The sequence below is a fragment of the Salmo trutta genome, chromosome 36, assembly GCF_901001165.1.
Source record: "Salmo trutta chromosome 36, fSalTru1.1, whole genome shotgun sequence".
In the NCBI taxonomy this organism is placed as follows: Eukaryota; Metazoa; Chordata; class Actinopteri; order Salmoniformes; family Salmonidae; genus Salmo; species Salmo trutta.
In genome coordinates this window covers 20,117,087-20,143,445 of record NC_042992.1, presented here as the reverse complement: position 1 = coordinate 20,143,445, position 26,359 = coordinate 20,117,087, and the positions used below count along the sequence as shown (strand labels likewise).

The following is a 26,359-nucleotide window of genomic DNA, read 5'->3' as shown; positions in this document are numbered from 1 at the left end:
TTTGGGTGTTGTGGCCACAACCCTGGCTGATAGTCCTCGTGGGACAAAACAAGGCCACTTTTAACGTCTCCGCAAACAGGGTCAGCCATATTCCAGGAGAAGTCATGGGAAAAAAATATTTAAAAACGCACAACAACATTGCCCTTGATTTTTTTTTTTTATAGATTGTTGATCTTATCTGATAGGCTTTTGTTGAGATGAGAATCAAGCTTGTGTCGCAGTTAGTATTTAAAATGTGGGCTCTTCGACATTGGTCAATAAGCATGGACACAAAACACACATGTACTGTTTGGAACAAACAGATACATTTTAATCTATTACTATTATCTGTAATTTCCAATTCCTGGAAATCATTCATATGTAAGTCTTTATCAGCCCCATTTTTGACTGATGCATACACACTGCATTGACCTGGGTGTTGACACTGGTCCCAGAGGGGTGGCTCCTCAAGCACATGCACTTGTGACTTCAGAGGCTATGCCCCTCACTTCCTGTCAACTTCAGTTGAACTTACTACACACATGGGGTTGTCAATCCTGTATGAATGTGTGAACAGTCTTGTGTCTCGCTTTCGAACCACGTGACCCAACATATCCGTTTTTAACTGTAGAAACAACTTGGTTTAAAAGGCCAGCTACTTTTTGTTCTCTGTGTAGTCTTGTGAGGTACATATGGAGGGCATGGACTTTTTTTCATAGTGCTATAAAGTTGCCATAGTGCCATGCTTAGGGAATTCAAAGTCTACGCAAACGGAGCCACGGAGCACAACAGTACGTAGAACTGTTGGAACCATTGCGTAGACCATGTAAAGCTTTTTACAGCCCATTATCAAAAAGTGGCTTTAGCAAGTCATTGGGTATTTTGAAGAAAGCTACATTCCACATTGAATAAAGATTCAATGAGCCTTTTGGGGACAGTTTGTACCTCTGCTACAATGTGTTTTGTGTTGGTCTGCCTGAACTCTCCCTGGATTCCAGGGAGTGGCCACTGGGCACCACCACCCTGGCACAATCAATGTAAAAATGATGAAATCTGTTCACACGCGGGGTTGAGTAAGGAAAGTCATGTGTAATGTATGCAGAAGTCTGAAGGCTGTTCTCATCAGAAGACAATACACACAGCAAAGAAGCCTTATGAAAGGTTTCTTTTGGCCCATTTTGAGAAATAGAAAATATTCATCTTTACAAATACAGTATTCTGATCCAGTTGCGTTATTATTACAGTAAATAAATTACGCTTTATTTCTTTAGAGTAGTAACACTACACAATAGTTACAATACAGCGTACAAAAACAAGGCAAGAAAGGCAATCTTGGTTTATATAAAAGAATACAAAGGTGAAGAAAAAAAAAAGTTAAATATTATTGACAAGCTGAGCTCTGACAACATTTGGATCATTTTTTATATTGCTGCAATAAAATACAGCTGTTAAGGCACTTCAAATATTTAGTTCACACTATATGTGCATCACTAACACCATATTACAGCAGAGCCCAGGTCAGGTGCATTAATATGTACGATACTTTAGGAAAAAAATATTGAATGTATTTGTGTGAAAAAATATATTACAAGAGGAAAAGCTTTAGTTACATCATACTTGTGTTATTTGCTGACTTTAAACATACATTTCAATGTGCTTTATGTTGTAAAGGCAGTTTAACAACATAGAATACATGCAACGCTGACTTAATTTTAAAAATATATTTATATAAATATATTTAAGGTGATGTAGTATAAAATGTAGTGTTTGCTTTAATATGTTGAGGTTTAGATGCTCTCTGTACTGTACTGTAGATGTTAACAAACCTGGAAGTGGACACCACTGTGTTACAAACTTGTTAGCTATTACTGTACATTTGTGATTGGTCAGGTGCAGTTGAAGGACGAAGACATTGATTCTCATTGGTCTTCTTGGTCGTTGTTGCAGTCTCCACACAGGATCTGGTCACGGTCGGGGAAGAAGCCAGCCCCAACCAGAGAGACGGAGCAGCGGGAGCACTTGAAGCAGGGCTGGTGCCATTGGCGATCCTGGAAAGAAATATACTTCCCCTCGCCAAACCCTGGAGGGAAATATAACACACTCGTTAGCATCTATAATAGAATACGTCTGCGTCTCAAATGGCACCTTATTTCCTATATAGCCCTATGGGTCCTAGTCAAAAGTAGTTCACTATAAAGTGAATAGGGTGCCATTTGGGACATAATCTACGTCTGCAAAGAGACCTTTGACTCTCACCTGGATTGACAGTTGGGCAGTAAGAGAGACATTACATAACACAAAGAAATGACATTCTGAAAATTAAGTTCTGTGGGTTATTATATGGTTGGCTACAATATAGCCCTGCTGAGGATCTGCCAGTTCTCAGAGGTCCCTGTGTTTAATTGAAACATTGGCATTCTAAACATAGCCGCAAGCCTTACTAGTATATTTACAGTACATCTGTGCTCTGGCATTTGCCTGGGTTGGTACAAAGTGACATAATGGGGAAGACATTGAGTGCATCCCAAATGGCACTCTATTACCTCTATAGTGCACTCCTTTTGAACAGAGCTCTATGGGCTATATAAGGTTCCATTAAAGGACAAAAAAGAGTCTCAAATCAATCCATATTATCTAGTTGAATGGAGAATGTACTAACCTGTGATGGGCGAGTTACAGGAGGCACACTTCTGTGCGTAGATGCTGCTGAAGCACTTGACGCAGTAGGGCGTGTCTCCCTGGGAGGTGAAGGGCTGGCCGGCCAGTGGGATCTTGCATCCTGTGCACACGAAACACTCTTTGTGCCACGTCTCATCCTTGTAGCTCACACCCCCTGTTGCCAGTGCCTACGGAGGATACATACCCATCAACCTCACCCACTTGATTTAGCAAGTCTTTTTCACAAGGAACTAACTGTGACAGGGAGAGGATAATGAAGGTTAGCAGTTGATTTGAGGAGACCCTGGTTCACCTTTTTGCAGTGGCTGCATCGCGGGGCGAACCTGCCCTCGTAGCACGGTACACAGTAGTAGTGGTCTTTGTCTGGAATGAAGGACTGGGCACCGATGGGCTTCTCACAGCCATGGCACACAAAGCAGTTCTCGTGCCATGCAGAGCCCTCATACTCCAACTTCTTTGAGCCTGACAGAGGGAGGAGGGAGAGGGGGGATAGATAGGGAGGAGAGAGAGCGGAAGAAGAGAGAGAGAGAGCAAGAGAGACAAAGACAAAAAGACACAGACAGGTTTTGTATAATTCAGTCTGTCTGCAAGAGTCATCATCTGAGTAGTCATCCCAAGTTTGTGTGCCATGTCAGCCACTTTAGTTCTGGGTTAGAATGTCAAACCTCAGAATTGCATTATCTCCAAGTGCTCGCAATCGCACTACTGCTATTGCCAAAACAGGTTGATTCAGTAATAACTGAACCTGTTTGTACACAGACTCAATATACCTTCCAGTCATCTCATAAAGTATAAATAATATTACAGGATGTTACCATCAAGAATGCTTGTGTGGTGTTACATCAAGTCAGGGCCGAATGGCTTTATGAAAGGAGGTATTTCAGAATTATGGTTTATGGGTGACTGTTATTGGAACTTCTGACTTGAAGTGTGTGCAGTTTGGTCTTCCACAAATACACACTTCCTCCAAGTAGGTAATAAAAGTAGCCAAAATAAAAAAGCGAGCCATGCCTATGAAAATGAACATCAGACCTCTTAATCATTGCTCTTGTTTTACGAGCTTTGGGACCTGAAATGCGCCCGTGGGGAGGTCGGCCAGTGGAACGTGGAACCGCCTGAATTTTTTAAAAGGGCGAGGGCACAGTGTAGTGTTTAACTGCGTTCCACTACAGACACCTAACAAAACGACTGCTCAGTTCTGCAGAAACTGTGGAGAAATAACACCCCACCCTGTCCAGATTAAACCCTATATAATTTGCAGTCATCTGACACCCACCCCCGCTGTTAGCGTAATGCTGCCATGCAGTCACAAAGACCCTGAGGCCAGAATTCAACAGTGAGGCACTTTCAGTCGAGCGAGCAGACAATTGCAATGTCATATCTAAGCTGTGTCACACCCTAGCTGCTCAACAACAAAAATACATTCACCTTTTTATGGCAATGTCCCAAATGGCAAACTATTCCCTACGTAGTGCACTACTTTTGACCAGGGCCCTGAAGGTAGTGCACTACATAAGGTGCCATTTGGGACACATACTATGCCATCCACGACTGGATGTGAGAACCCCTACGTTTACCCTTTAGTAACACTGACTGAAGCAGTGCTGCTTACTCTGTAATACCCATGACAGAGGTTTCCCAGGTATTACACACCTGGCATTGATACAGATATAGGATATTCATTTGAGCCAGTTTGCTACAGCAGGAAACTAAATTACAAACTTTAGAAGCCTTTTTAAACCTCAAATACACTACAAGTTTTAATATCCTGCATTGCGGAAAAGTTATCTTGCAACAGTGAGATCAAATTAAGATCCTACATCTGTAGGTGTGAGAACAGGAGTTGAGTAACCACAGGCCAAAGCATCACCAGTTAGGCCTTTTTAATGCACTTTTATGCCACAGCAACTATGATGGATGTGTAACCAGCCTAGCACAGTAGAGCTCAGCTCAATAATGTCAAAGGGTGTTGTGCACAGGAGGACGGGCTCGTGGTAATGGTACTGGAATGTTGTCAAATATTTCAAACACATGATTTGATGCCATTTCATTTGCTCCCCTCAGCAGCCGCTACTGGTGTGTTATGTTGTCATTTATCCCTGCACGTTTTTGAGAGTTTCGATTTTCTTCTTGAGGGTACCTCCTGCTAATCATGGTAAACAGTATCACGTTTGTGTACCTGGCATGACGGTCTTGTCGCAGGCCACACACTTGGAGGAGAACTCATTGCAGTAACAGTCGTTGCACAGCAGCGCCTCCTCCTGGCTGGTGAAGGGCTCGTCTGCCAGGGAGCGGTCGCAGCGGAAACAACGGAAACAGTGTTCATGGTAATGTCTGTCCTCATAGAACAGCTCCTGGAGAGGGAGAGGAGGAGTGATAGGGATGGACCCAGGCAAGGCAGGTCAGAGTCCGAAATATTTGGATTGAAAGACCATTCATGTTAATGGTAACTGGTGGGCCGAGATATTGGATGACGGGCTCATTGTAATAGCTGGAGTGGAAATGGAAACCATGTGTTTGATGTGTTGATACCTTTCCTTTCCGTTTCTTCCATTCCAGCCAGTACAATGAGCCCGTCCTACATCTCCACCCACCAGCCTTCTCTGGTTCACATTCATCATTTATGTTAATATGACAATGAGCTAGATTAGATCTGTTAACAAGGAGGTTTTAGTGAATAACTCTAACTTCAATATAAACCATTTGAGTAAATATTGAAACAGTGTCCACAAAGAGATTATTTTTTTATATTCCAGATCAACTGTAGTGCAAGCAAGCACTGTTAACACACATCGCATGATTAATGTCTCACTTTATGTTCGGGGTGAAAACAATAATAATCAATTTTATCTGACACGTTGGTGGGTTTTCACAGTGTTAGTAAAAGGGAATTGGACAGAGAGGGAGGAGTGCTGTAAGTATTGTGTGGAGGAGGAGGAGGGCCAAAGCTAACAGGAGATATATTTACTGCCAGTCCCTCTGAGAGAGTCCATAACTCAGGGGTCACCCGTGCCCCGTGGCGTCTACGGGTGTTCCCTTCAGCCCTGTGTTTTCATTTGACTCTAACCAAAAGGCCTTCATGTCGGCCTGGAGCAGCTCAAAGGGGATTTTCAGATGTCTTGGTATTAGCCAAAAGAGCAGGAAAGTTGTGTTTTCCAAGAACTCCAGCTCTTTAGAAGCCATTATAATCCAACAGATGGACAAGGACAAATGCACACATACACACACGCACACACTCGTGTACGTACACAGAAGTAAAACCTCAGAAGTGAGCACACATTCAAACAACTGTAGACAGAAAACATCCACTTGCCACATGTAAACACATTCATACACACAACATATGCTAAACACATTTACACCCACAAACACAAAGACAGATCATACAGTTTATGCTTACCCGTGCATTGTGTGTGATGAGCTCCTTGCACTCCTGACATGTGTTGGCATACAGGCGGTCATAGCAGGGGATGCAGTGGGGAACGTCCTCCACTTGGATGTATTTGCGTCCGTACAGGGACTCCTTGCACTCGCCACAGTCAAAACGGTCACTCATGTTGTCTTATCCCTGATTCACCTCCTGAAAGGAAACATCACAACCACAGTGAGTGAACATTTGCTGAGCAAAGGAGGAGGGGAAGGAGGACAGCGCTGTGAACGTGTGAGGGAGGAGGGGGAGGGGCAGTGTGGGGAGTGAGAGAGAGAGGAGAGAGAGAGAAATCATTAATACAGACCTCGTCATCCTACAAGAAACATGCTAATTTGGTATAGAGCAGGCCTAATTCACTCTTTTAAATTCATCAAAACAGGAAGATTTTACATTTGGCTAGAAACAGAGAAAAATGTCCTCCTGTGTGCTACCCCCACTAGAATCCCCATCTCCATCATGTAGGGGGAAATTAATCATTTCCATGCCCAGGGACATGTACTAGTCTGTGGCGACCTACATTCCAGAACTGGACAAGAACCTGACATCCTCAGCACACAGGGGGACAAACACATACCTGGAGGTGACAGCATTCCCTCCCCCATATTCCCCCTAGGCACAACTATAACAACATAACCAACAAAAACCGGTCACAACTCCTGCAGCTCTTTCGCACACTGGGTCTGTACGTAGTCAATGGTAGACTTCGAGGGGACTCCTATGGTAGGTACACCTACAGTTCATCTCTTGGCAGTAGTACTGTAGACTACTTTATCACTGACCTCAACCTAGAGTCTCTCAGAGCGTTCACAGTCAGCCCACTGACACCCCTATCAGATCACAGCAAAATAACAGTCTACTTGAACAGAGCAATATTCAATCATGAGGGATCAAAGGAACTGAATAATATTAAGAAATGCTATAGATGGAAGGAAAGTAGTGTGGAAACCTACCAAAAAAACGATTAGGCAACAACAAATTGTAACCCTTTTAGACAACTTCCTGGTCAAAACATTCCACTGCAATAGTGAAGGTGTAAACTTGGAAGTAAAAAACTTAAACAGTATATTTCAGCTCTCAGCTTAACTATCAAATCAAAAAAATTCAAACAGAAAACTGAAGAAAACTTGCAACAATGACAAATGGTTTGATGAAGAATGCAAAAACCTAAGAAAGAAATTGAGAAACCTATCCAACCAAAAACAAAGAGACCCAGAAAACCTGAGCCTACGCCTTCACTATGGTGGATCACTAAAACAATACAGAAATACACTACGGAAAAAGAAGGAACAGCACGTCAGAAATCAGCTCAATTAAATTGAAAAATCCATAGACATTAACCACGTCTGGGAAAATTGGAAAACACTAAACAAACAACAACACGAAGAGTTATCTATCCAAAACAGAGATGTATGGGTAAACCACTTATCCAATCTGTTAGGCTCTATAACAAAGAACAAACAGAAAAAAACATATACATGATCAAATACAAATCTTAAAATCAACTATTTAACACTACCAGAACCCACTGGATTCTCCAGTTACTTTGAATGAACTACAGGACAAAATAGAAACCCTCCAACCCCAAAAGGCCTGTGGTGTTGATGGTATCATCAATGAAATAATAAAATATACAGACCACACATTTTAATTGGCTATACTTAAACTCTTTAACATCATCATTGGCTCTGGCATCTTCTCCAATATTTGTAACCAAGGACTGATCACCCCAATCCACAAAAGTGGAGACAAATTTGACCCCAATAACTACCATGGGAAAGCGTCACAGTGACCTTGGGAAAATCCTTGGCATTGTCATTAATAGCAGACTCGTACATTTCCTCAGTGAAAACAATGTATTGAGCAAATGTCAAATTGGCATTTTACCAAATTACCATACGACAGACCATGTATTCACCCTGCACACCCTAATTGACAAACAAACAAACCAAAACAAAGGCAATGTCTTCTCATGCTTTGTTGATTTAAAAAAAGCTTTAGACTCAATTTGGCATGAGGGTCTGCTGCTATACAAATTGATGGAAAGTGGTGTTGGGGGGAAAAACATACAACATTATAAAATCCCTGTACACAAACAACAAGTGTGTGGTTAAAATTGGCAAAAAACACACATTTCTTTCTACAGGGCCATGGGGTGAGACAGGGATGCAGCATATGCCCCACCCTCTTCAACATATATATCAATGAATTGGTGAGGGCACTAGAACAGTCTGCAGCACCCGGCCTCACCCTACTAGAATCTGAAGTCAAATGTCTACTGTTTCAAATCAAATCAAACTTTATTTGTCACATGCGCCGAATACAACAAGTGTAGACTTTATGCTTACTTACAAGCCCTTAACCAACAGTGCAGTTCAAGAAGTAGAAAACATTTTTAAGTAGACTAAAATAAAAAGTAATAATTAAAAGTAATACAATAAGAATAACAATAACGAGACTATATACAGGGGGCACCGATACCGAGTCAGTGTGCGGCGGTACAGGCTAGTTGAGGTAATCTGTACCTGAAGGTGGGGGCGAAGTGACTATGCATAGGTAACAAAACAAACAGCGAGTAGCAGCTGTGTACACAAGGGAAGGGATGGGAGGGGGGGGGTCAATGTAAATTGTCCGGTCGCGATTTTATGAATTTTTCAGCAGTCTTATGGCTTGGGGGTAGAAGCTGTTGAGGAGCCTTTTAATCCTAGACTTGGCGCTCCGGTACCGCTTGCCATGCGGTAGCAGAGAAAACAGTCTATAACTTGGGTGACTGGAGACTTTCACAATTTTATGGGCTTTCCTCTGACACCACCTATTATATAAGTCCTGGAAGGCAGGAAGCTTGGCCCCAGTGATGTACTGGGCCATTCGCACTACCCTCTGTAGCGCCTTATGGTCAGATGCCGAGCAGTTGCCAGACCATGCGGTGATGCAACCGGTCAGGATGCTCTCGATGGTGCAGCTGTAGAACAAATCTTTTTTTTTCCCCCCTCAGGAAGTTTTGTCGTGCCCTCTTCACGACTGTCTTGGTATGTTCAGACCATGATAGTTCGTTGGTGATGTGGACACCAAGGAACTTGAAACTCTCAACCCGCTCCACTACAGCCCCATCGATGTTAATGGGGGCCTGTTCGGCCCGCCTTTTCCTGTAGTCTACAATCAGCTCCTTAGTCTTGCTCACATTCAGGGAGAGGTTGTTGTCCTGGCAACCACACTGCCAGTTCTCTGACCTCCTCCCTATAGGCCGTCTCATCGTTGTCAGTGATCAGGCCTACCACTGTAGTGTCGTCAGCAAACTTAATGATGGTGTTGGAGTCGTGTTTGGCCATGCAGTCATGGGTGAACAGGGAATACAGGAGGTGACTAAGTACACACCCCTGAGGGGCCCCAGTGTTAAGGATCAGCGTGGCAGACATGTTGTTGCATACTCTTACCACAAGGGGACGGCTGGTCAGGAAGTCCAGGATCCAGTTGCAAAGGAAGGTGTTTAGTTCCAGAGTCCTTAGCTTAGTGATGAGTTTCGTGGGCACTATGGTGTTGAATGCTGAGCTGTAGTCAATGAACAGCATTCTCACATAGGTGTTCCTTTTGTCCAGGTGAGAAAGGGCAGTGTGGAGTGCGATTGAGATTGCGTCATCTGTGGATCAGTTGGGGCGGTATGCGAATTGGAGTGGGTCTAGGGTGTCCGGGAGGATGCTGTTGATGTGAGCCATGACCAGCCTTTCAAAGCACTTCAGGCTACCGACGTGAGTGCCACGGGGTGGTAATCATTTAGGCAGGTTACCTTGGCTTCCTTGGGCACAGGCACTATGGTGGTCTGCTTGAAACATGTAGGTATTACAGACTCGGTCAGGGAGAGGATGAAAATGTCAGTGAAGACACTTGACAGTTGATCCTGGCATGCTCTGAGTACACATCCTGGTAATCCGTCAGGCCCAGCGGCTTTGTGAATGTTCACCTGTTTAAAGGTTTTGTTCACATCGGCTACCGAGAGCTTTATCACACAGTCATCCAGAACAGCTGGTGCTCTCGTGCATGCTTCAGTGTTGCTTGCCTTGAAGCGAGCATAAAAGGCACTTAGCTCATCTGGTAGGCTCGCGTCACTGGGCAGCTCGCGTCTGGGTTTCCCTTTATAGTCCGTAATAGTTTTCAAGCCCTGCCACATCTGACGAGCATCAGAGTCGGTGTAGTAGGATTCAATCTTAATCCTGTATTGACGATTTGCTTGTTTGATGGTTGGGTCTGAGGGCACAGCGGGATTTCTTATAAGCGTCCGGATTAGTCTCCCACTCCTTGAAAGCGGCAGCTCTAGCCTTTAGCTCAATGCGGATGTTGCCTGTAATCCATGGCTTCTGGTTCGGATATGTACGTACATGTACGCCACTGTGGGGACGACGTCATCAATGCACTTATTGATGAAGCCGATGACTGAGGTGATATATTCCTCAATGCCATTGGATGAATCCCGGAACATATTCCAGTCTGTGCTAGCAAACAGTCCTGTAGTGTAGCATCCACGTCATGTTTGCTAATAATCTGGTGCTTCTGTCCTACAGCCTACAGCAGCACCTAGATCTTCTGCACAGATTCTGTCAGACCTGACAGTAAATCTCAGTAAGACAAAAATAATGGTGTTCCAAAAAAGGTCCAGTTCTCAAGTCCACCAATACAAATTCCATCTAGGGCACCGTTGCCCTACAGCACACAAAAAAACTGTACATAACTCAGCCTAAACATCAGCGCCACAGGTAACTTCCACAAACCTGTGAACGAGCTGAGAGACAAGGCAAGAAGGGCCTTATATGCCTTTAAAAGGAACATAAAATTTGACATACCAGTTAGGATCTGGCTAAAAATACTTTAATCCGTTATAGAACCCATTGCCTTTTATGGTTGTGAGGTCTGGGGTCCGCTCACCAACCAAAAATTCACAAAATGGGACTAACACCAAATTGAGACTTCGCATGCACAATTCTGAAAAAAAATATCCTCTGTGTACAACGTAGAACACCAAATAATGCATGCAGAGCAGAATTAGGCCGATACCCGCTAATTATCAATGTCCAGAAAAGAGCCGTTAAATTCTACAACCACCTAAAAGGAAGCGATTCCCAAACCTTCCATAACAAAGCCATCACCTACAGAGAGATGATTCTGGAGAAGAGTTCCCTAAGCAAGCTGTTCCTGGGGCTCTGTTCACAAACAGACCCTGCAGAGCCCCAGGACAGCAACACAATTAGGCAATTAGACCAAATCATGAGAAAACAAAAAGATAATTACTTGACACATTGGAAAGAAGTTACAAAAAAAGAGAGCAAACTAGAATGCCATTTGGCCCTAACAGTCACAGTGGCAGAATACATGACCACTGTGACTGAACCAAACTTAAGGAAAGCTTTGACTATGTACAGACTCAGTGAGCATAGCCTTGCTATTGAGAAAGGCCGCAGTAGGCAGACCTGGCTCTCGAGAAAACAGTGCACACAAAATGAGGTGGAAACTGAGCTGCACTTCCTAACATCCTGCCAAATGTATGACCATATTAGAGACACATATTTCCCTCAGATTACACAAATCCACAAAGAATTCAAAAACAAACCCAATTCTGATAAACTCCCATATCTATTGGGTGAAATACCACAGTGTGCAATCACAGCAGCAAGATTAGTGACCTGTTGCCAGAAGAAAAGGGCAACCAGTGAGGAACAAACGCCATTGTAAAAACAACCCATATTTATGTTTATTTATTTTCCCTTTTGTACTTTAACTATTTGCACGTAATATGACATTTGTAATGTCTTTATTCTTTTGGAACTTTTGTGACTGTAATGTTTACTGTTCATTTTTATTGTTTATTCCACTTTTGTTTATTATCTAGTTCACTTGCTTCGGCAATGTTAACATAGGTTTTCCATGCCAATAACGCCCTTAAATTGAAATTGAGAGAGAGAGCGAGAAAGAGAGAGAGAGAAAGAGAGAGAGGGAGAGAAAGAGAGAAAGAGAGAGAGAGAGAGACGAGAGAGAGAGGAGCGAGAGAGAGATTCCCATGCAACAACAAAAAATGTATGTACCTACAAGTAAGTATCCAAGGCAACCAGTCAACAGTAGGAAAGGATGACCTTTAATACCCCAGAGGGGGAAATTGTCTACTGCTGTATACAAAATTGACACTGTACACACACACACAACAAACACACACAACATACAGTGCATTCGGAAAGTATTCAGACCCCTTGACTTTTTCCAAATTTTGTTACATTACAGCCTTATTCTAAAATGTATTAATTACAAATTGTTCCACAATCTACACACAACAGCCCATAATGAAAACAGTTTTTATAAATGTTTGCAAATGTATTAAAAATAAAAAACAGAAATACCTTATTTACAGAAGTATTCAGACCCTTTGCTTTGAGACTCGAAATTGAGCTCCTGTTTCCATTGATCATCCTTGAGATCTTTCTACAACTTCATTTGAATCCACCTGTAGTAAATTTAATTGATTGGACATAATTTGGAAAGGCACACACCTGTCTATATAAGGTCCAGCAATTGACAGTGCATGTCAGAGCAAAAACCAAGCCATGAGGTCGAAGGAATTATCCGTAGAGCTCCGAGACAGGATTATGTCGAGGCACAGATCTGGGGAAGGGTACCAAAAAATGTCTGCAGCATTGAAGGTCCCCAAGAGCACAGTGGCCTCCATCATTCTTAAATGGAAGAAGTTTGGAACCACCAAAACTCTTCCTAGAGCTGGCCACCCGGCCAAACTGAGCATTTGGGGGAGAAGGGCCTTGGTCAGGGAGGTGAACAAGAACCCAATGGTCACTCTGACAGAGCTCCAGTGTTCCTCTGTGGAGATGGGAGAACCTTCCAGAAGGACAACCACCTCTGCAGCACTCCACCAATCAGGCCTTTATGGTAGAGTGGCCAGACGGAAGCTACTCCTCACTAATAGGCACATGACAACCCGCTTGGAGTTTGCCAAAAGGCACCTAAAGGACTCTCAGACCATGAGAAACAAGATTCTCTAGTCTGATGAAATAAGATTGAACACTTTGGCCTGAATGCCAAACGTCACATCTAGAGGAAACCTGGCACATTCCCTACGGTGAAGCATGGGGGTGGCAACATCAAGCGGTGGGGATGTTTTTCAGTGGCAGGGACTAGGAGATTAGTCAGGATTGAGGGAAAGATGAACGGCGCAAACTACAGAGAGATCCTTGAAGGAAACCTGCTCCAGAGCACTCAGGACCTCAGACTGGGGTGAAGGTTCACCTTCCAACAGGACAATGACCCTAAGCACACAGCCAAGACAATGCAGGAGTGGCTTCGGGACAAGTCTCGGAATGACCTTGAGTGGCCCAGCCAGAGCCCGGACTTGAACCCGATCGAACATCTCTGGAGAGACCTGGAAATAGCTGTGCAGCGACGCTCCCTATCCAACCTGACAGAGCTTGAGAGAAGAATGGGAGAAACTCCCCAAATTCAGGTGTGCCAAGCTTGTTGTGTCATACCCAAGAAGACTTGAGGCTGCAATCACTGCCAAAGGTGCTTCAACTAAGTACTGAGTAAAGGGTCTGAATACTTTTGTAATATTTCAGTTGTTTGTTTTTTTTTTACAAATGTGCAACATTTTCTAAAATACTGTTTTTGCTTCGTCATTATGGTGTATTGTGTGTAGATTTATGATGGGGGAAAAACCCTTTAATCAATTACAGAATAAGGCTGTAATGTAACAAAATGTGGAAAAAGTCAAGAGGTCTGAAAACTTCCCGAATGCACTGTAGTACATACATTGCACGTTACCCATGTTGTACACGTCTCGTACAACCAAATACATAATACATATTGCACACACTGCCCTTGCACATTCTGTCAGCGGCATACTAACAGATCAGCTTAACTTATTGCTGTTTAGACACCATGGACCTCCAAGGTCCTAGCCTGGTCCCAGATCTGTGATTTTGACACTCCGTTTTTATTGTCAAGCCAAACAAGGTTTTGCATTACAATTCCATAAGAAGTTGGCAAGAGAACATAAAAAGATCTGGCACCCAGGCTGCCAAGGCCCCTGATTCACCCTGGGAAACATTCCTGATTACATGTTCTAATCAGGTGATTGACATCTCATATGGTGAATAGGAAGGACGGGGTGGAAATACGCCTGACAGCTCTACTATACTGAGACAATCATAACACCCTCCGGCTACTTCTTAAAACTGTAGGGAGCTGCTAGAGTATGTGACACGAGGTCAGATACATGTACCCCAGTAGCTTTCCTATGGAACGGGAAGGGCAAATAGGGTCCAACAGGGTGCATATAGGCTGTGTCTCAAATGGCACCCTATTTCCTACATAGTACACTACTTTGACCAGAACCATATGGGCCCTGATCAAAAGTAGTGCACTATATAGGGAATAGGGTGCCATTTGGGAAGCATGCATAGTGTAGAGTAGCAAAAGTGGGGGGATAAAGGTTGGAATTACATGAGTGGAGAAAAGTCTCAAGAGTTCAGGTAACACAGGCTCAAGAAAACATTGTCAGGAACATGGCATTGACAGAGACTCTAAAGGCAGACACAAATGTTTCTCTTGGAAGACATTTTGTTTATTATATTTTCCCTCTTTTCAAGGAAAAGAACACCCTTGAAATGCTTTCAGAATGTCAAAAAGCAAGGAGCGCGGAGAAGGGTTGTGGGTTCAATGATGTGCAGCGGAGATTCAGGCGGTAGGTTTTAAAGGGGGAGTGAATGGAAGGGAAAGCTCTGGGGTGAAGGGTTTAGCAGCTTCCACTCAGCAGACAGAGCTGAAGTCCCAGCCTCACAAGCTCCATGTCCTAGTGGTGATTGAACCCAAAAACTGGACTGTATCCCAAATGGCACCCTATTCCCTATACCTGTATAATGCACTACTTTTGACCAGGACCCAAAGGGCTCTGGCCAAAAGTAGTGCACTTTATAGGGAATTGGGTCCCATTTGGCACACAGACATGGAGTTCCTAATGAAGCAGACCTCATTTCTTGGAAATGCATTTTGCACACACAGGGTTGGCTTGATATAAAACAGGGGGGAATCAACCATTGCTCATGAAAGGAATTCCATCCCACAGTTGCGGTTGTTTTTTTACAGGTATTGAGTTAAATGTACTAGAACCCACAAGTTATTTGCGTCTGGTCAATTAAGGAGTCGGCTCAGCAGTGGGGTGTACGTGCCATTCAAATGACTAGCCTCAGACTTTATTTACCATTATTGCCACCATTTATACACGATGGCAAGCACACAAGACAGAAGACCTGGCGAAAGAACAACTTCTGTTTTATCCACCCTATTTGTCTCTTTTGTTTATAATCAAGCAACTGAAAACTTGGCTAATCTCCACACAATGTCAGAGCAGCAGAGCATTTGTAATGGGAACATTCAGCCATATCCTCCTCCTCCATCAGCTAGGCTGCATCAGCCTAAAGAGGTTTGAGGCTTTACAAGGTCAAAGACACTTGGACGGAACACAAAACAGACAAGTCCATCAAACTCCATATCTGTTTCATGTCCGTTTATTGTGAGAGCGGTGGAAATCAGCTTGACTTCCCCTGCTAATGTCTCTCAAGAGGTTAGGCTTCTAGCTATTCTAGTTCATCCATCCCTAAAACCACTGCACTGATACAACAATGGCCTTCCTTCCGGGCATAGTCCCCACACAGCATGACATCTGCAAATACGTTATTTGTACTCCACCTGTTGTGTCGACAAGTATAAGCATTATGACATTCCTTTCTATCTTTTAAAAGTGATAAAAATGTTAACCATAAAAATGGATATGTCTAACCAAAATCAAAATACAAACCACGCCCTTTCTGTTGGATCATTTTTATCTATTACCCAACAACAGCTAATATTTATAGCTTTGTTTAAACTCAATTTCGGCTCATTTATGCAATGTCCAGACCGTTCTGTTATAGTAAGAGCTACTGAACTACAAAGAGCTATTCCCAAACAGCATGTCCTTCCCAGCTGTAGAGGAGATGACTGACCCTGAATGAGCCACGTCGACATGGATACACTCCCTCTGTGGTTCCTCATCCTTATGACTGATGGTCGTGTTACACATGAACGTGACCCGGGTATAGAAACGATTTAGAGGGAATGCCTCAAAAATAGAGCAAGGAGTAAAAGAATGAACAGCAAGATGGGCACATACAAATACACGTACACATATCGTGTATCCACAAAAAGCTTATTTCTCTCATATTTTGTGCACAAATTTGTTTACATCCCTATTAGTTAGTGGGCCTGGCTGCCAAGTGGGTGGGCCTATGCCCTCCCAGGCCCATCCATGGCTGCACCCCTGCCCAGCCAGTTGAAATGCATAGATTGTGACCTAATGACTTTATTTAAATGTACTCAGTAAAATCTTAGAAATTGTTGCATGTTGCGTTTATATTTGTGTTAAGTATATATAAATGTTTCTGTGTCTCTGCGTCCTGCTCCCAGTGAGTGGTTAAGTCAAACAGAAATCCATCAGTGGGACACGTGTTGTTCTCTCCTAGCACACTTCTGTTATAACTCTGCATTTCGCACCTCCAGCCACAGCGGACACATGGATATTCTTCAGTGATATATTGTCCACGTTGGTGAAAGATTAATTGGAGTCATCAACTCTGAAGGCTTTGTACTGTGAGCCAGACAGCAAAACATACTCTCTCTCTTCGTCTCCCACATGGCCCAACAACAGACCAGGCCACTCTCTGTCCCTTCAAGGTTCTCTGAAGTTGTTTTCTTTCTAACCTGACATTTTCTCCAGAGTGCGGAGCCAGTTGTAACTGCATGAGCCATGTGAGTTCCACTGCAGGACCACTGGGGCTCTGGTCAAAAGTAGTGTACTATAAAGGGAATAGGGTTCCATTTGGGATGCATCTTGTGTGTTTATTTTCCCAGCAGAGGAGTCTAGTGTGCCCTATGCTTTACAAACCAGAATGTTCCATGATGAAACCCCATGACACCTAGGAGCAAGAGAAAAGAGAAAGGAGTCTTTGTATGAAATGGAACAATCCTACAGTAGTGTGTAGGTAGCGTATGATAACATTACCAGTTTCTTCCTAGGATTCAAAAAAAGAAAGACTCATCAGCTGGTTGTGCTTGTTGACATGTGCTGGGTGATGTATTACATTTTCCACTGACATTCAAATTAGAGCCCTGCACAAGCATGAATTTTATGCCTGAGTCCTACACATGCATGCAACGTTCAGGCCCAACCCTACACAGGCCAGATTGCTTTTGCCAAATTTAAGGCTCTGCCCGAAATCAGAAATAACTTTCTTTGTTAGTATCCATTAGCTGCTCGTCTCTGTCTGTCCCTCGCGCCCTGCGCTTTTAGCGCTGCATCCATTCTGTTGCTGGTCTCAATGACGAGACTTAAGAGAGCAGTTAGCTGTTAGCTAGCTATTTTTCGTCACTCTAAACTCAACAAAACTCAAGGAACAATATTATTTTATAGGGATGGGCATGAGTATGGAGTACTTGAGCACTCGAACGGACGTCAAAACTTGATCTTTAACCAGATATATATATTTTTTCAAATACTGTAAAACTATTTGGTATAATTTTTGTCTTGAAGACAACATTCATTTGCTTTGACTTTAGTGTTCCATTTGTACATGTGTATTTGTGGGGTAAAACAATAAAGAAACCAAGCCATGCATCAAACATGACTTATTATTAAACTCCCTTTCACCTCTGTGTCTCGCTCACTCAGTTGTGTTCTGATCACTCCCTCTACACCAGTTGCATGTATTCATGGATGCCAAGGGGAAGCCAGGCTTCCCCCCAAAATTGACCAAGAAATAAAGAAACAAAATTATTTATCTTTCGACTCTCTGTGTTTCATACATTTCCTGCCTTTCACAAGAGGCTGAATGTATCTCACCGGAGAAAGGATCCGATTGAACAAAACAGTGCCCCTTTGTCTCAGTATGTGCAGAATATCTAACTGATGCTGTCTTGTCACAAAGAGTTCAGACCAATCACATCACAAGTCAAATGTGTTGTTGTCCTCTGGTGGCTAGCTAGCTAGCTAGCTAGAATCTGCGCTTTCCTAAATTAGCCATCGATAGAGATAGGAATTTGGACTTGTGGTTTTACTTAATTATTCGTTCTGGCCAGTGATTATAGCAGTGATTCTGATCCAACCCTGTTCATACAGTACCAGTCAAAAGTTTGGACACACCTACTAATTCAAGGGGTTTTCTTTATTATCTTGGCATTCTCTCAACCAGATTCATGAGGTAGTCACCTGGAGTACATTTCAATTAACAGGTATGCCTTGTTAAAAGTTAAATTGTGGATTTTTTTTCCTTCTTAATTTTGTTTGAGCCAATCAGTTGTGTCGTGACAAGGTAGGGGTGGTATACAGAAGATAGCCCTATTTGGTAAAAGACCAAGTCCATATTATGTAAAGAACAGCTCAAATAAGTAAAGACAACAGTCCATCATTACTTTAAGACATTAAGGTCAGTCAATGCAGAGAATTTCACTTTGAAAGTTTCTTCAAGTGCAGTCGCAAAAACCATCAGGCGCTATCATGAGGACCGCCACAGTAAAGGAAGACCCAGTTACCTCTGCTGCAGAGGATAAGTTCATTATAGTTACCAGCCTCAGAAATTGCAGCCCAAATAAATGCTTCACAGAGTTCAAGTAACAGACTGTAATGCGTCTGGTGTAGCTGGTGAGATGAGTCAGGCGCAGGACAGCAGATATGAGTAATGAAAGCAATTTTACTCAATAATATAACAATACACGTAGTATAAATACAAGGCCACAAATACGGACCGCAATACAATAAACAATTACTCACAAACAAACATGGGGGAACAGAGGGTTAAATAATGAACAAGTAATTGTGGAATTGAAACCAGGTGTGTAAGACAAAGACAAAACAAATGGAAAATGAAAAGTGGCTCGGCGATGGCTAGAAGGCCGGTGACGTCGACCGCCGAACGCCGCCTGAACAAGGAGAGGGACCGACTTCGGCGGAAGTCGTGACACAGACACATCTCAACATCAACTGGTCAGAGGACACTATGTGAATCAGGCCTTCATGGTCAAATTGCTGCAACAACAACAAAAACACTACTAAAGGACACCAATAAGAAGAAGACTTGCTTGGGCCAAGAAGCACGAGCAATCAGTGGTGTACAGTACCTAAATAAAAATACTTTAAATTAATACTTAAGTAGTTTTTGTGGGTATCTGTACTTTACTATTTATATTTTTGACAACTTTTACTTTTACTCCACTACATTCCTAAATAAAATAATGTACTTTTTACTCATTACATGTTCCCTGACACTCAAAAGTACTCGTTATATTGTGAATGCTTAGCAGGACACAAAAATGGTCTAATTCACGCACTTATCAAGAGAACATCCCTGGTTATCCCCAGTACCTCTGATCTGGCAGACTCACTATATACAAATGCTTTGTTTTTAAAATATGTCTGACTGTTGAAGTGGGCCCCTGGCCATCCGTAAATTTAAAAAACAAGAAAATCATGCCGTCTGGGTTGCATAACATAAGACATTTTAAATGATTTATACTTTTCCTTTTCCTTTTGATACTTAAGTATATTTTAGCAATTACATTTACTTTTGATGCTTAAGTATATTTATAACCAAATACTTTTAGACTTTTACTCAAGTAGTATTTTACTGGGTGACTTTCACTTTTACTTGAGTCATTTTCTTTTAAGGTATCTTTACTTTGAATCAAATATGACAATTGGGTAATTTTTCCACCACTGCGAGCAATGGACATTAGACTGGTGGAAATCTGTCCTTTGGTCTGATGAGTCCAAATTTAAGATTTTTGGTTCCAACTGCCACGTCTTTGTGAGGCGCAGAGAAGGTGAACGGATGATCTTCGCATGTGTTTCCCACCGTGAAGCATGGAGGAGGAGGTGTGATGGTGTGGGAATGCTTTGCTGGTGACACTGTTGGTGATGTACTTATAATTCAATGTACACTTAACCAGCAAGGCTTGCACAGCATTCTGTAGCAACACGCCATCCCATCTGGTTTGCACTTAGTGGGACTATCATTAGGACAATGACCCAAAACACACCTCCAGGCTGTGTAAGGGCTATTTGACCAAGGAGAGTGATGGAGTGCTGCATCAGATGACCTGGCCTCCACAATCACCCAACCTCAACCCAATGGAGATGGTTTGGGATGAGTCGGACCGCAGAGTGAAGGAAAAGCAGCCAACAAGTGCTCAGCATATGTGGGAACTCCTTCAAGACTGTTGGAAAAGCATTCCTCATTAAGCTGGTTGAGAGAATGCCAAGAGTGTGCAAAGCTGTCATCAAGGCAAAGGGTGCCTACTTTGAAGAATGTCAAATATATTTTGATTTGTTTAACACTTTTTTGGTTACTGCATATGTGATATTTCATATTTTCGAAGTCTTCACTATTATTCTACAATGTAGAAAAATAGTAAAGATAAATAAAAACCCTGATAAATAAAAACGAGTAGGTATCCAAACATTTGACTGTACTGTATGTGATGAGTCAAAAAAAGTTTGTGGAAAACAGGTCAATGTAGATAGTCTGCGTAGCTATTTGTTTAATTATTTAGAAGTCTTATGACTTGGTGTTAGAAGCTGTTCAGGGTCCTGTTGGTTCCAGACTTGGTGAATTGGTACCGCTTGCCATGTGGTAGCAGAGAGAAGAGTCTATGACTTGGGTGGTTGGAGTCTTTGACCATTCATAGGGCCTTCCTCTGACACCACATGGATGGCAGGGAGCTTGGACCAAGTGATGAACTGGGTCGTACGCATTACCCTCTGTAGCGCCTTTGCGTACGGATGCCAAGCAGTAGCCATAACAAGCGGTGATGCAGCCAGTCAAGACGCTCTCAATGGTGCAGCTGTAGAACTTTTTGAGGATCTGAGGGCCCATGCCAAATCTTTTCAGCCTTTTGAGAGGGAAGAAGCATTGTTGTGCCCTCTTTACGACTGTGTTGGTGTGTGTGGACCATGATAGATCCTTAGTGATGTGGACACCAAGGTACTTGAAGCTCTCGATCCGCTCCACTACAGCCCCGTCAATGTGAATGGGGGCGTGCTCGGCCCTCCGTTTCCCATAGTTCATGATGAGCTCCTTTGTCTTACTGATGTTGAGGGAGAGGTTGTTGTCCTGGCCCCACACTACCAGGTCTCTGACCCCCTCCCTATATCGTTGTCGGCGATGATCAGGCCTACCACCATCATGTCGTCAGCAAACTTAATGATGGCGTTGGAGTTGTGCGGGGCCACGCAGTCGTGGGTGAACAGGGAGTACAGGAGGGGACTAAGCACGTACCCCTGAGGTGCCCCTGTGTTGAGGGTCAGCATGGCGGATGTGTTGTTGCCTACTCTCACCACCTGGGGGCGGCCCGTCAGGAAGTCCAGGATCCAGTTGCAGAGGGAGGTGTTCAGTCTCAGGGTCCTTAGCTTAGTGATGAGCTTGGAAGGCATTATGGTGTTGAACGCTGAGCTGTATTCAATGAACAGCATTCTCACACAAGTGTTCCTCTTGTCCAGGTGGGAGAGGGCAGTGTGGAGTACAATAGAGATAGCGTAATATGTGGATCTGTTGGGGCGGTATGCGAATTGGAGTGGGTACAGGGTGTCTGGGATGATGGTGTTGATGTGAGCCATGACCATCCTTTCAAAGCATTTCATGGCTACAGAAGTGAATGTTAAGTGGTGATAATAATTTGCCTTGGCTTTCCTGGGCACAGGGACTACGTTGGTCTTCTTGAAACATGTAGGTATTACAGACTGGGTAAGGGAAAGCTTGAAAATGTCAGTGAAGACACTTGCCAGCTGGTCAGCGCATGCTCTGAGTACGTGTCCTGGTAAGCCGTCTGGTCCTGCGGCCAAATGAATGTTAACCTGTTTAAAGGTCTTACTCACATGGGCTACAGAGAGTGTGATCATACTGTCAGCTGTCATTTAATAGTTACCCCACTTTACTTTAATATTTATTTATCATGAAACCGGATTAGCCTATGTTTAATAATGTCCCTGCCCAGAACAGTTCACATTTTGTCAGACTTTTTGTGGTCACACAACACAGCTCTCACAGAGAATGATATTGATGGCCTATTAAAGTTGTTATAAACACATTAAAAGCTCCTGAAGCTATAGTAAAATGTTCATGGTCGGGGCTGTAAATTCTGCCAGAAAAAAAGGAAAGGCTTGTCCCTTACAGCCATCGGTCGGATGACTGCTCCCTCTCTCTTTTATCCCAGTACAAAGAGACCCAATGTGAAGTGACTGACTTCCTGCCGGATCAGAAAGCACTGTTAGCTGCCTGCACGCACACACAAACCAAAATGAACAGAGGTAGCTCTCATCAAGTTGATATGCAATTTCTGTCTGTTTCAACATTCCAAACGGGATGTTTTGAGACACAGTTTGCAAAACATCTCGTTTTGGATACTTGAACATCGACCAAGTCCAACATTCCTTTACCAATGTCCTTGGGAGATCACTTCAATCAATGTGTTGAAAAGAGACAAAATTGCACTGGGAAACAGACTGGGCGATGATGACACTATCAACTCAAGACAAGTGAAGACTTTACCTAATCTTCATTCTTATCGGAATTTAATGACAAACACAGACTCCCCCTGCTCGTAGGGTAGTAATTAAAAAATCCCTTGCTGACATTAACACAGAAAAACTGAGCCTGTAATCTTTCACCTGCCCTTTGAGGAACAATAAAAGCAAAATGAATGAGAGGGTACGTGCTTGGCTGTGTTTAGCTTTGGGCCCCCAGCTGGCCGTTTATACCCCGTAGAGAACAACGCAAGCTGCAGCTGAAAGCCTTCTTAGAACTCCGTCCCTCCCGCACCACCTCTGGTGTGTACTAAAACAAAAGGTCAAATCTGACAACAAATAAAAAGAGGTCACCGTGCCAAGGCCTTCTTCGCTCTGTGTGGTAGACCTATGCTATCTTCATGAACATAGAAAAGGAAAGGCCTGAGTATGACATGGTGTAGAAGTCAGTCTAGTAAAGATAACAAAAAATATGTGCTTCAAATTAGAAGATAAACTGATGAAAATCAATTGAAAAGGGGAATAGATATAATCTCCTTTGTCTATTAAAAGGTAGACATGGAGATAAGAAGTCAGGAAACGTCACTAGCATCCTCTTCTGAAGCAAAGTTGCTTTTGGCAACAGGCTATGTTTCATTTGGATTATTTTGCAGTGGGAATTCGGCCAAAGAATAAATAAATAAAGTTAGCTTGATGTGCACAATCAGCAGTCAGTCATTATCCAAAACAAATATGCATGTAAACATATTTTCCCAGCATCAGATGCTGGTTGCCAGTAAAGCGAGCATCCATCCAACCCCAGGCCCCGGGTGTTAATAGTATCAACTGCGTTTATTTTCCCAGAGCCCCTGGCGACCCTACAGCCTGTTGCCTTTGTTTCATGGATGCTGTAAGATTTATTTGTCTTTGTTTTTGAGTAACATCTACATGTGTAAGCACTTTAGGACTGTTGAGACAAATGGTTCTAGACCCCAAACATAATTTTGTTGGGAGAGAGGGAGTTTGAGGAAGTATGAGATGGAGTGGAATGCACATGTTTCTGGAGACAATGAATGAATGGGACCAAATCCATTAGAAAGAGAAAGAGAAAGAGAGAGAGCGAGAGAGAGAGAAAGAGAAAGAAAGAGAGAGAGAAAGAGAGAGAAAGAGAAATAAAGAGAGAGAGAGAGAGAGAGAGAAAGAGAGAGAGAGAAAGAAAGAGAAAGAAAGAGAGAGAGAGAGAGAGAGAAAGAAAGAGAACGAGAAAGAGAGAGAGAGAGAGAGAGAGAGAGAGAGAGAGAGAGAGAAAGAAAGAAGGGGGAAAGAGACAGGAGGGCATAACTCTGAGCTCACATCCCAACTCCATTAAAATCTTCCATTGCTGCTGTTCATGGTGGGAAAAGTGACACTAGAACCAGCCAGGCAAGGAGGAAATGGAAACAGTGTGATAATGATAATGAATAATTTACAACCTATGGGTCAATGTCCCTAATTATGGCCTGAGCCCATGCCAGGTTATGTCCCAAATGGCACTATTCCAAATGTAGTGCACTATATGGGGAATAAGTTGCTATTAACGATGTATTCCCAGCCTGGGAAAGACTTGTCCATCTCCAGAAGTCCTGGAAACCATTTGGCTCTGCTCCAATGATTGTACACAGACCCAACCTTCCCCAATGATAAGAATATCAGAGGAATGAGACTGTGGTCAGAACGTGGCAGAATCATGTGGTGGGTCCAATGTTGGGATTGAAAAAAACAGCAAATGCATTTTTCTTCCATCTTCCCTCTGTTCTAAAAACGGCAAATTCCTCCTTTTCTAAAAATAATGAAGCAGTTCTTTCTGGTTGCCACCACATTTCTGCTGGTTACTCACAGGGAAAGTCTCCTCATAAAAAGCCAATTGTTGAAGTAATCAAAGAGCTATGTTAATTACACCCAAAGTGCGTCGAACTCACATGATGACATGGATATAGAGTTTGCTGAATACATGCAGAAACTATTCCATTTGGTGCCAACGATGGAGAGTGTCTGGGAAAATAATACTTGCAATCTTAAGTATAAGACATGACATTACTCTTCAGGATGTTGGCTAATTGAGATGGCTGCATAGGTGTCCTACACAGCATTTGTCCCAACAGTTTTTATTGCGATGCCGATATGCCAGAAAATCACACAAAAGTAAAACAGTTGAAAACAACAGTGTATATTAAACTGTCTTCGTCCTGTTATACAATGTCTCCCCCCACCATTTCAGGACACTGTTAATCAAGCTCTTAGTTTGAATGTGGGAGCAAATAATATGTTATGTGTGTTATTGTTCAACATTAATGTGTCAGAATCCATGTAATTCAAACAGAGATTGACTTGGGGGAAACTGTTACAGAGGAGCCGTCTCTTCAAAAGACTCCCTGTTCTCCTCTCTATAAATCATACCTGTTCAAAATGTTCTACAGGTCTTGTTGTGGTGTGGTCTTAGGTATCAATTATTAACTTGTGTGCCTCTGTCCAAGGCAACTAACCCCAACATGTCTCAGTTAGTTCCCTCATTCTAAAGTAAAATTAGGCTACATCCTACGATATATCCTGTCAGTCCAGTTCCTTGGGAGAGTAGGGACAGATGCTAAGAATCTGTGCAACAGGATGTATAAAGTTTAAAGAGAGATAAAGAGGACAAATAACCGAGAGAGAGCATGAGAGAAAGAGAAGACAAATTCCATTCTCTGCCCGTGGTTTGTGTCAACAACAAAAAACAACAATAAATGTTCCATCTAACGAGCATTGTGTTTGTGCATCTGCTTCTTGTCGAATCGTGTGTGTGTGTATGATAGACGTATCACAGAGTTTCTCAGCTCGAATACTGTACTCTCTGAGACACACAGTTGAGTTGTGTGAAAGATCTCTCGAGCTGAGATCTGTCTAGTGGACGTCGAGTGTCCAGATATCTTGACCTAAAACGTCACGCGAATTTCTGTTCCCTTGATAAAACATAAGAATAAATACCTTTCTCAATTTATGACAATAGTTAACATATAACACATATTTTATCAGATAAAATAGTCAATAGGCTTGAACTGAAGGGTCTAATTGACGATTCGCCAGGTGACTCGATTCGCATCACCAACTGTATTATCCAGGTGCTTCATTGACTAAAATGTAGACAAGTAAAATTAAGAATAAACAAGACTATTCACTTAATCTCGTTTTCAAACCAATATTGATCATATCGGCTCTCATAATTTTGTTATTATTTGTTATAAAACTTATACAAATTATTGTAAAATATCATACCACAAATTTACAGCTCCTTGCGTGTCAGGGAACTTTGTCAAATGTAGTTTATTTGTTTCAGTCACCAACCTGTAGCTTGCAGCTTTTCTCTGGCAGCAAAATTGACTCCAAATATTGACAAGTCAAGATCCGACGCAGTGCTGAACCCTTCTCAACTTCAACGAATGTGAAATGCATCGTGTAGCCTACTACCTCCCGAGCGCAACAGCATCAGGCAAGCGCGTAAAATCACGCCCTACAGAAATGTCGCTTCTCGCTTTACTGCCGAGGCACAGCCGCACAGGTCATTTCAAGTGGCACAGACAAAAACATTTTTTTACTGAGCTATTCATTTACTTTGGAAGTCTGTGTTTGTTTAGACAAAATCTCTATGTTGTCATTGTTAAAGCTGTGTTTTTGACTTGAAT

At 42.7% G+C, this 26,359-nt stretch overlaps 1 protein-coding gene across 2 annotated transcripts; it reads right to left on the bottom strand.

Annotated features, from left to right (window-relative positions):
* Positions 1 to 1,209: 1,209 nt before the first annotated feature.
* On the bottom strand, positions 1,210 to 26,359 carry LOC115175600 (four and a half LIM domains protein 3-like). 2 transcript variants are annotated; one of them, XM_029734956.1, is made up of 6 exons: positions 25,953 to 26,359; positions 6,059 to 6,238; positions 4,838 to 5,012; positions 2,951 to 3,120; positions 2,639 to 2,825; positions 1,210 to 2,059 (listed from the first exon to the last, which is right to left on the bottom strand). In XM_029734956.1, exons 2-6 carry the CDS (start codon positions 6,212 to 6,214, stop codon positions 1,899 to 1,901), a joined length of 849 nt encoding a protein of 282 aa, XP_029590816.1. In that variant the 5' UTR covers positions 6,215 to 6,238; positions 25,953 to 26,359; the 3' UTR covers positions 1,210 to 1,898. The 2 variants fall into 2 exon arrangements, with proteins under 2 accessions (XP_029590816.1, XP_029590815.1); XM_029734955.1 differs by having other exon boundaries at positions 26,022 to 26,355.

Bases quoted from the DNA above. Each gene is read 5' to 3' on its own strand.
- LOC115175600 (XM_029734956.1), bottom strand. From the start codon at position 6,214: ATGAGTGACCGTTTTGACTGTGGCGAGTGCAAGGAGTCCCTGTACGGA. The intron at 5,013-6,058 runs GTAAGCATAAAC...CTCCCTCTCCAG, and splicing joins TCATCACACACAATGCACGG to GAGCTGTTCTATGAGGACAG. The intron at 2,060-2,638 runs GTTAGTACATTC...ATTTCCCTCCAG, and splicing joins CTGTAACTCGCCCATCACAG to GGTTTGGCGAGGGGAAGTAT.